This window comes from Pezoporus occidentalis, unplaced genomic scaffold (assembly GCF_034315485.1).
Source record: "Pezoporus occidentalis ecotype Australia unplaced genomic scaffold, CSIRO_AGI_Poc_V1 ctg213, whole genome shotgun sequence".
Taxonomy (NCBI): Eukaryota; Metazoa; Chordata; class Aves; order Psittaciformes; family Psittacidae; genus Pezoporus; species Pezoporus occidentalis.
In genome coordinates, this window is record NW_026913997.1 from 2,901,399 (window position 1) to 2,912,122 (window position 10,724).

General features: G+C 39.2%; 1 protein-coding gene across 14 annotated transcripts in view; it reads left to right on the top strand.

Moving 5' to 3' along the window:
- CARF (calcium responsive transcription factor) overlaps positions 1–10,430 on the top strand; it is a 39,284-nt gene extending 28,854 nt beyond the window's left edge. For 2 of the 14 annotated variants that reach the window (XM_062619783.1, XM_062619784.1), the window contains 4 exons: positions 5,957–6,000; positions 7,337–7,378; positions 7,931–7,979; positions 8,655–10,430. In XM_062619783.1, the coding sequence (XP_062475767.1) occupies positions 5,957–6,000; positions 7,337–7,378; positions 7,931–7,979; positions 8,655–8,803 (284 nt within the window). In that variant the 3' untranslated portion in view covers positions 8,804–10,430. Of the gene's footprint in view, positions 1–1,039; positions 1,719–2,729; positions 2,794–4,643; positions 6,001–7,310; positions 7,379–7,930; positions 7,980–8,654 lie in introns of those variants that run through there. The other 12 variants (XM_062619782.1, XR_009965061.1, XR_009965065.1 and 9 more) reach the window with 12 other exon arrangements.
- The last annotated feature ends 294 nt before the right edge of the window (positions 10,431–10,724 follow it).

Here is a 10,724-nt window from a genome sequence, read left to right on the forward strand (position 1 = left end):
TTTATTCCCCTTTTATAATTGAATTTGACTGCTCTCCTGAAAAAATCTGGTTTTATTCAGGGTAAAACAAGCTCAAGAGAGGTTATCAAATGCACCTTCTCCATTCAGTTGTTTAACCCTTTTGTTTAATCTGGATGTTGATGCCTCTCAAAAATTTTTTGTAAGTGATAAGTGTAGTAAGTGCATTTTAAGTAACATTGGTTTACATAAAGAGAAATGTAGTCAAATATAAGATTATATATAACTGCAAGGACTAAACTGGCTGTTCCTTTGGGATTTTCTTTGTCTGCTCAAGGTTTCAGTCGTCACCAGCCTAGATTTGGAAATTTTGAGAATATTGGTGCCATTCCTAAGTTATGTTGTAGAGGAGTTGCCTATAAAATGAACAGATACCCTGTACACTTGAATTTAGCAGTTCAGTCACAGTGCATTTCAAGGTTTTTTTTTTCTCCTGTGTGTATGCATTACATTTAACACCCACGTGGGCTTGGTTAAAATTATCCTGTGTGTTGTAGACTTTCTCTTGTCTAGGTGCTAACTTAAGAATAAGCTATTTGCTGCTGGAAATTTACATGCAGTCACTGTAGTGGCCAGTCATGCCTGAATTATAAGTCATTGGGTTAGTTTTCCGTTCCTCCTTTCCCCTGGAAATGAAAAAAACAACCAAATAGAACCAAGTAAGCGGGTTGCTTTATCTTTCCGTGGGAAAGAGGAAAGACATGTTGCATGAGCATAATTTTCTATCTCCAAACATACTATTTTTTATGGCTTTTTATAAAATGTTCCAAATATTCTAACTCAAGGGAGCTGTTACTGCAGTAAATTCATATCAACTTGCCATGTCTTGTAGCACAGTAAGTGCTACACTAAACAGCCGTTAAATTTAGTTTGACCTACTGTTTGACCATGAAGCAGTTAACTTCGCAGATGCCTTACCTATTAGCTTGAGTTCCTGAAATACTTTTAATTTAAAAGTAGCTGAAGCTTATCAGTGGAGTTTGAACTTCAATGTTTGATTATTTTTTGTTTTGTTTTTAAGCTGAAGAAAATGCAGAGGGAGTTATCTGTGTGAGCCAAGTTAAACAAGAGCCAAGAGAAAAAGTATTGTCTGTGGAGCCAGATAAAATCAGAGGCTGCCGTAGTTCCTCACCTGTTTAAATCTGTGAAGGCTGGAAGGATTTTTCAAATCGGAGAACTCCACATGGAAGGTGCTCTCAAAGTAATGCCATTCTTTTTAAATCGTACTGGGACATTCAGACTAGGCATATTTTTACAGTAGTTCTGACAGCAATTTTGATTTATGACTGATGTGGCTCACTGCCAATGCCAGGTCATTCAGTTGCCCTGTGGAACAGCACCTCTCACTTCTGTTTCAAGCTTTTGAGTAATTGGATGTTATCCAAATGGCCCATTTTGGTCAACATTTCTGAAGGTCTTCCACAGTTTAATTCCTTAGTTTTAGAATATGGATCACAGTACTGGGTTTACTTTTCTCCTTGAGACTTTCGACTCTTACGGCACTACAGAGACCATCGATTCTGCCAGCTCCAAGACCACAGAATCCAACAGCACAGTGTATCTATACAGCAGTGGTTTTGTGACAAAATGAAGGTCCAAGATGCTAAATTTCAAACTGATGAAGGACATAGATGCTTAAGCAAATGCAACTTTGACCTGATCATAATGTTAATGGTGTGAAGATCAAGGAGAGGAGAAAGGTGAGATTCCCAGGTGAATGTAAAGCGGTATGATGAAGAAAAGTGTGTGAATTGTAATAGTGAATGTTGTCAACTTTGACATCTTTGCACTTATGTTCTGGCTTTATAATCCGTTTCATTGCTGCATGCAGCATTTGCAGCAGTACAGTATTAGCAGTTGGTCATAACTAAATGCAGGAATCTTGTCTCATGGAAAATGATGCTTGTCTACCTTTTGCTTTATGCACTTAATGCTGTTAGTTCAGATAAATATGATTTAACCTGCTGGCACTCATGATGTAGGGTTTATGGATACGTTTCTAACAAAGAAAGGCCCAAGAAAACAATGCAAAGTACTATAAATTCAAACAATATGTGCAAGTGTGCTGTCACTGTAGTGTTCAGAAAACAAACTCATCTTTTTCAACTGTAGCAGGTCCTAAGACTGGAGTGGTCCGTAATACTTTCAATATTACCAGGGATCTTTATAAAAATGAATATGATAAGGAAATCTCTTTTAGCAATACTTAAGCCAAAGCCATAATAAGTGACAAGCATTGAGCTGTGTAATGTGTGAGACATGTTTCTCTAAGAAAAAAATTTACACATAACTTGGAATCCATTTAAAGAATTAAATGAAACTGATGCCAACATAGGTATCAAATTAAACAATGGCATTGTTTACTTCAAATGTTGAATTCTTAGAGCAATATTCAGAGTGGTTTGTATACAGCAATATCAGCAGTTCTGTTACTGCTTCCTACTAAGTGGTTGAGATTTTGCTGAAAAAGTTATTCTTTTTTTTTTTTTCCTTTACATGCTGCAGAATAATGCAGCCTGAGGACTTAGGAATAAAAAGAAATAAACCAAAACACACACAAAAAAAATCTGAAAAAGAAGAAAAATCTGAACAAGATTGATCCATTTATGTAGAGATAAAATATTAGAAGTATTATGTGACATAAAGATTAAATTGTTAAGTTTGTTAACATACATCAAGCATCATTTAAATAGTGGCAATTTTCTTTTGAGTATTGAAAGCTAAGCCTTTCAAAAGTTTCCCATTGAACTGGGTTCCCAGTGCAGCATCTGTTAGGTGAGTGCTATATCTTAACATATATTAACTTCTGTGAGGTTAACTAACACTGTTAAAGCGTTCATTTAAAGCTAATATATATTGGTTAGCTTAAATAAGAATTTTCCCACAGGGTCATGCTCTTATTAAATAAGAGTCAGTATTTTATGATGCAAGTGCATAGAGAATCTCCAGTTCTTTGGAGTCTTTCACATTTTGTTTCTGCACTGACTTGCTTTGTGGTATTTCTGAGTAGGTAAAATCCCACAAGGTTCACACCTCTGTTAATTTTATAGTTGTTGTTAATTGTGAAAATATGTCCAAAATGGATGTTATCTGCTGCAGTTGTAGTTCTGGAGCACGCAGTCAGCAGTCACCTTTTCTTTCCCAACTTGGTAACTATGTACCAGAACGGGTACCTGCTTCTGTGCTGCTGTGTTCAGTGACTCCATCACCTTTGTTATTTTCTTAGAGTTTAAACTAATGCATTCCAAAGTATATTCTTCTTTCTTAATAATACTGTTCTTTTTTTTTTAATAATCATTCTTCATTTTTGTGAATGCTTATTCCCAAAATAATGAATTACAGCTAAAGATTATCAGCAAGAGGTTATTTCAGTTTTAGTTCTCTTCAAAGCAGATAATAGATTTGTGTTTGGACTAGAAGTTTAATGAAAGAGAAGTTTCATTTTCATCAGTTCTTAGTTCCCTCATTAACACATCTGTTCTTTAGCAGTCACTGTTCATTCCAGCACAGGATGAGCTGCAGTCTCATCCTGTGCTGAGCAATATTCCTGATGGTACTTTTGTTTTTGGTTTAATGCTCACAGCTGGAGGAAATACTCTTTTAGAACATTTTGAATTGCAGGCTGTGAAATTAATTTTATAATCTACCCTGATTTGCACAGTACCCTGAAAACAATAGAACAAAAAGTTGGGAGAAATTTAAAGAAGCAGTACAGAATTAGTTGTTTGTAAAAGCTGGGCATGAGAGTTGCTATTCTAGTCATTGAGCAAAGTTGAAATGCTTCTTCAGGCAATACTCAGATTTTTGGTTTCATTTTTTTCATTTTCACAGCATTTCAGTTCTTTGTCTTCCAAATACATACTCCAGTTTATTATTGTGTTGGTGTTTAATTTGGTGTCACCTTTCCTCTTTAAATATGTTTGCATTTGCTTTGTGCATGTTGCTAATGAAGGAATACGAGCTCATCTTCCATATCCAGTCTCTAATTAAGCTTAACACCTGTGTTCACTAAAGTCCACCTAAATTTTACATAAAAGAATCTTATGTGTATTAAAAAACCACAAGTAAGCAATAATGCTTTCGGATCAACTAAATTTGTTTGAATCAAATGCGTAAGGTTGATTTTTCAGAGAAAGCTGTGTAGCTTAGTACAAAGTAGTTGATTGTTACTGTGCTGGAATTGTAGATGTTTTTCTGATGTTTACTTTGTTTTCTTGTGGTTGTATTCAAATGTTTATTTTGCAAACCTAGAAATCGTGAGCTCCTGAGTGCTGTAAATGAACAAATTCTTCTCCAATTTATCCGCACTGTTGGTTACCCATAACAGTGCTCAGCTGGCTTTACAAGAAGGGCTGTGCTTATGTATGTGCATACAATGATAATTTTTTGCTAAAATGTACAGAATGCATAAAAAGGCACACGTCCATAGCTCTTGTTCAAGGCTGGTGGCCTCTTGGATGGAAACCAGTAGTGTTAATGAGTCCTTTTTGTGGTATAAAGATTGTTGCAATTTGTACAAAATTTAGAGAGGAATATATCTGTATATGTATGTGTATATCTATATTTATATAGTAACCTAATGTATAATATTTCTGTTCAAATGTAAACTACTTTTTCTTTTAAAGTAATGGTCTGTGTTGTGGTTATGGGGGCCCATGGGGAGAAATGCAAGAGCTACGTCAGGGCAGTGGTTTCTGGGAATGAAGGAGAACAAATAGAACAACACCAGGGAGACCAGGCAGAAGAAGTTCCTGAAGGTGTGTGAAAAGCAAGGGTTCTGTGGGGAAGGGCTGGAGTGGGCTGTGCTCCGGGGGTTCTGGGGCCCTGGAGGGCGGTTGTGAGCACATCGAAAAGGCTCAGTGCAGCTAGCTCCTCAGGCTATGCCAGTGGTGCATAGGGTGAGTTTGTGGTAGGAATTTAAAGGAATGGAAGAGTCCTGCCCCAAAAACCCACAAAGCGGCTTGAGTTTTGGTGAGTGCCAGAGGCAGGTAAATGATTTCCCATAGTCTGAGATGCCCATTCTTATCTTGTAATATGAAGAAAAAAATACCTCTTGGAGATTCAACCCCGCAGCATAGATTCTTTTGCTTTACACATTAGTACAGAAAATACACCTTTTCTTCCCAACTGAATTAGCTTGCTGCTGTCATCCCTCTGGCTGCAGCTCTACCTACCTCAAGCATGGACCACCCAGGTCTCTTTTCCTTCACACTTCCACCCAAGCCCTATGTCCTCAGGCCCTCTGGTTCTCCGTGTTTCACTGTTGCACTGTTGGAGCTGCTGGTGAGTTCACAAGTAAATAGTAGTGACATTTGCTCAGTTTTTCTTCCTGTCTCCCCAGGATCCTAAGTGCATATGTTCCTTTTAATTGGATTAAGTATTTTCCTTGCTTTGGGGCTTATCTTCTTTACCTGGATGAATATCAGGCAGCCACATTTCACAGGACACTCTTCGCATTCACAGCAACTGAAAAAAACTGAGAAAACAATGAGAAAATTGTAGTTGCTGACAGGTCTTAAGACTTTGTATTGAGAAACTGGCCTCTTGCCTTTCACATTCGAGTGTCTGATTCTGGCTGTGGATAGTAGCTGGCTGTTGACTTGTCTGTTGGCAAACTCACAATTTGCTGCCTTAATCCTGTTCGAACAGGTATGTTCTCAGAAGATTAGGCAGGAATAATCTGTTCTATTAGGGATAGAAAGTGTGATACAGCTGAGGATGGTGCTGTGAAAAGTTACTGCTCTTTGTGGATCTGTGGTGAGAAAATTCTCCTTGAACTGCCCTTCCTTTCTGAAAAAAGCTTTCACAGGCATCAGCTTCAGAGCCATCTGTAATGGTATCCCATCAGTAATGATCATCTTCTCCTAGCAACAGTGCACTTCATTAATGATGAAACAAGCATTGTGTAAAACAGGCTGTGTTGATTTTTTTTTTTTAGGTCAGAAGCTACCCAGCAAGTCTCTCCAACAAGCAACAACTAAGGTATGATCTGGGGGGAGAAACAGGGGAAGGCAAAAATCTCATCACGTGACGGGAGCGCATGTGTATTTGGGGTTTCTTTTGCAATGTAAGCTGTTCCACCTTAGTATCTCAGTGCGTTTCTAATGCACGTGACAAATTACATGTTTATTTTCTGAAGGGATTGGATGTGTTTTCTAGAGAGTCTTCAAAGGAGTGATCATAAACAGTACTTGCTGTATCATAGAAAGTATTAGTGGGTGTAGGACCCCACGCTGTTCTAGTACAGAAGGTGTTTTAAAAGCATGGAAAGCTTTCTGAGGGCAAACACTGAATGTTCTTGTCCTGAGGAGTCTTTCCTGCATGGAAGAATAGGAGCATGGATGCTGTGGGAGTAATTCTCATCAACGGTCTAATAGCCTCTGCTAGATAGAAGAAACATTGCAATAAGGCACATGTATCTCTTTATTGAAAAAATTACCTTTGGTTGCTTAATAGTTTTAAGTTACGTATGCATATGAGATTGTATGTATCTGAAGAAAAAAAAAAAGGAAGAGAAACTGGAGATATGAATATAGTTGTTTATGTGTAGTTCTTTAGCTTTAATTACATTTAACTGTGGTTAAATGGGGCAGATATTTTAGGGCACATGTAATCAGATGTTTTAATATGGATACCTGGAATTCATGTTTTTTACTACAACCATCCTTAGCTCTCTGCAGTGCAGCTCAGTTGGTTATTTGGCATGTATTTGGCTTCTGTAAATGCGTCTGCCTGCTTAAACAAGAGCGTGCTGTTCTAAGCAAATTAAATTTCTCTCTCCTCCTGATTTTTTTTCTAATAGAGATTGATAAGGCTTATAGGAAATGGAAATCTGTCCATAGTTACTGATTTCATAAGAATTTATTTCTGGGCCCTATGAGGGAGCAAAAACATACATGCTATTGGATGTGCCATTTGGTCATTTGTCTAATGTACTTGGACTTCTACAGCAGGGCAGTGTCAAAACAGCATCAACTACCACTGAAATACTGTTAAAACTTCAGCTTTGTCATTTGGTTAAATATGATAGTTCAGTGGCTCCCAGGAAGAGCAGAGCCTTGCTCCTGCTCTTTGTAGAATAGTCTTTCTCTCTAGACACTATTTAAAATGTAATTAGGCATGGCAATCAAATGGCAGTAGGAGAGCCAGAAACATAGATGTGTGTGTTGGCAGATCAGTGGGAGAGAGGGAGTTCAGTCCTGGTGTCCTCATTCCAGACTAACTTTCTCTGTGCTTGTTCTGAATGCACCCTTTGAGAAACAGTGATGATTTGTCTTTGTGTTCTGACATAGCTGTTCTCTCTGCTTGCCCCCTCAAGAAGTTGTACAAGCCTTCAAGGGACGTGGAGATCATGAACAAGGTATGTAAGATCTTATGGGAGGACCTGCAGGAACAGAATGGAGGAGATTAAAGGTTGATGACATGACTTCGATAGAGCCCACATTCTTTGGTGGGAGGAAAAGGATTTTTCAATAATGAATAAAAGTAAATCTTTTCAGAAGTATTAGGCTTATTGATCTGCCTGACAAGATGCCTGGTGTTTAGACAGATCTCAGTGAGTGTGTACCAAAATATTAATGAATGCTTATCCGTGCATTACCATCTTTGCATGTTATACTGAAATTGTAGGCCAGTGCTGCCTCCTGATCTTTGTGTTGTCTGTGTGTGTTTTCTTAAAGTAAATGAAAGCTTGTTTTATTAGGGAAAAAAAGCCAACAGTGGAGAGTTTTTGTCTGAAGTCCTTTCAGGTATTCTTACTGCAGGGTAAGCTTTAACTTACAGTGGATGATGATGTATTTCTGCAGTAATTCCTCATGAGGAAATACCATAATATACAAGGGTAGAAGTATGTACTAATAGCCTAAATCAACCAAAGCCTTTTCCAATTTTTTTTTCTTTTTATCCAGAACAGGAATCATTCCAAACTGTCTTCCGAAACCACCATGTTCAGAGTCTGAAAGGTTTGGCCCTTTTCTTCCTTTATAGGTGATTCCATCCATACTGCAAATCACTGTGATGAGGGTCTTCCACAAAAAAAAAAAAGAAAAGCAATTATAGAACCAGAATTATAGCAAGGGAAGGGGTGGGGGTAGGAACAGGGATGATACCAGAATCCTTACCACCTTTCCCATTACATGAGGGCACTTACTTTTCATTTGCATGATCTGACCGGGTTACTTGGCGGGGTATCAGTAACAATATTTGCAAACCATAGTTTGTTTCTGAATGTGTTGCATCAAGGCTAGATGGTCAGCAGTGGGAGAAAAACAAATCTCAGCTTCTCCCTACCCCCCCCACCCCCCCCCAACTTCTGCTGTTAAACTGTTCTTGCAAATTAGCTACAAGTTTGGCCTAAGGTTTATCTTCTATCCTAGATCTAAGTGTGCAGTGTATAATTCCTAAAGGACCGTGCCGAAAGTTCAGTTGTGCTTTGTCAGGTCACTGTTCTGTTAGACATAAATGTGACTTTTTCTCACAGATATTTCTCTTAAAGCTAAAATTAAATAGGACAGAATTGGAAATGAATTATTTATGTTTCTTACAGATGACACTCGAGTTTTCTGAAGTGTGCAGGTGCTTCCTCCTTGGCTTCTACTTTTAGCTCTTAGTTCACTGTGTGTTGGATGTTTTCTTAGGATCCCTTACCTCTGAGGGTACTCCAGGTAACTGGCAAGACACCAGAGCCAAGAACAGAAGAGGAAGTGAAGTTGTGAAAAGCTGTTTGCAGGAGATAGAAAGCTCTCAGAGTTTACAGCTCAAGATTGCAGAGTTTGTTTCTGGCTGAAGTGGTTCACTTTAAATGGTAAACATTTTTTTAATATAAAACTTTTTATCGTTGATTTTGATGCTATTTGTGCTCTGAGCTCAATTCTAATAAAAGCTAGAATGCTAATTGCATATATTTGCTTTTATCTTCAGTGCACTAGTTATCTTCTGAATGCAAACTGGTGTAACATCTCCATGTTCTTGGCTGTTGTTAAACCCATTATCACATCTGAGGCGTTTTGTTCATGGAAGGATATGGAGAAAGTGGGAACCTTTGTGACCTTCTTGCTTCTGTTGAGAACAGATGGTCTGTGGAAAGAGGGCTTTGCTGGTTTTAAATCAATGTTTCCACAGTAATTCAGTGGGTCCATAGGTTTTTCATGTCAGGTTCTAGTGCATGTCTAACTTTCAACATAATACAAGCTATAAAATTACCTCTCCCTGGCCTCCCCATTTGTTCTTTTTATTTTTGGAGTGGGGGAATTGTTTGAACATGTTCTCATCTACCACTTTTCTGCCTTTCTCCCATTGTCTTTTCCATGCAGAGTGGCACAGAAACAAAAATTTCTCCTTGAAACACTGTTCTGTCATTCTGTTTCCCATGTTTGGAGATAAATTTCCTCTCAGCTTTATTGTACTGGAGGTTGATTCCTTGCATGACTGAAATAGAAGATGCTGTTATGTTTTCTTGGGGAGGGACATACTGGGGTGAGCTCCCCTGCCCATTTTGCCCCAGATGTTCTTGCAGAAAGCACCTGCCACACGTTCCGCTCCTGTATCTGTGTCCCAACACAGGCCAGCACAACTACAGAGCTGTGGTGATGGTAGCAGTGTCTTGCACTGTGTGTACCATCAGATCACCAGTACAAGCAACTGCCCTTCACCCCCTCATATTGTTTTGAATCTGTATTGGTCTGTGGGTCTGGCCCGTTGTGCACCCCACAAACGACTCCTTGGGTACAACTTGAAGGGAAGCACAGGAGAGGGTCAGGAAGTTCTTCATCTCCAGCTTTGTGTAATGCTTCTGCTTTGGTTGTGGGTGGCCCTGTGCAGGACACAGCTGGGTTCCAGTCAGCTCTGCAATGGTCGCACTGCCAGGCACATCTGAGCTCATCCATTAATCTGATGGCACCTCTGTGAAAGCATGTTAAAGAAAGGACAAAATGCTGCATGGTAGAGAGGAGTGAGGAAGAAAGTGAGAGAAACAGTCCTCTGAACACCAAGGTCTGAGAAGAAGGAGAGGGAGGAATTGCTTCAGGTGCTGGAGCAGGTATTTCCCTGCAGCGCACAGAGGACCCCATGCTGGTGCAGATGGGAATTTCCTGAAGAAACTGCAGTTCATGGAGAGGAGCCATGAAGGAGCAGGTTCATGCTGAAGGACTGCAGCCTGTGGAGCAGACCTGTGGGAAACAGGAAAAGTGTGAGGAGGATGGAGCGATACAAAGGAGCTGTTACAGACTGATTGCAACCCCCTCTTGCCTGTGCTGCTTCAGGTTGGGGAAAGTAGAGCAGTTGGGCATTGAAGGTGTGAAGTTGAGTCAGGGGAAAGAGAGGAACATAAGGGGAATGTGCTGGTTTAATTTGTATTTGTTTCTCACTAATTTTATCTATTTTAATTGGCAATAAAATAATTTTCCTCACATCAAGTACTATCTGCTTTGGCAGTTTCTTACAGATGTTAAGGATGCAGCATCTTCATGACATTGTATCTAGCTGTGCTTCAGAAGGAGGCAAAGTTTGGCGGGGGGGAGTTGCATCTTTGGTGAAAGTACTGTTAATCTTGAAGAAAATAAATAGAGTTTGGGAATGAGACATATTCCTGTGCTTTTCAGAGTTTATTTTCCTGAATGAGAAGGGAACTTCCTTTAAAAGGTAAGTTTCGTATGTGGGTTGTTAGACCACCTACCAAAAATACCTGGCACTGGCTGCTAAGGGTATAT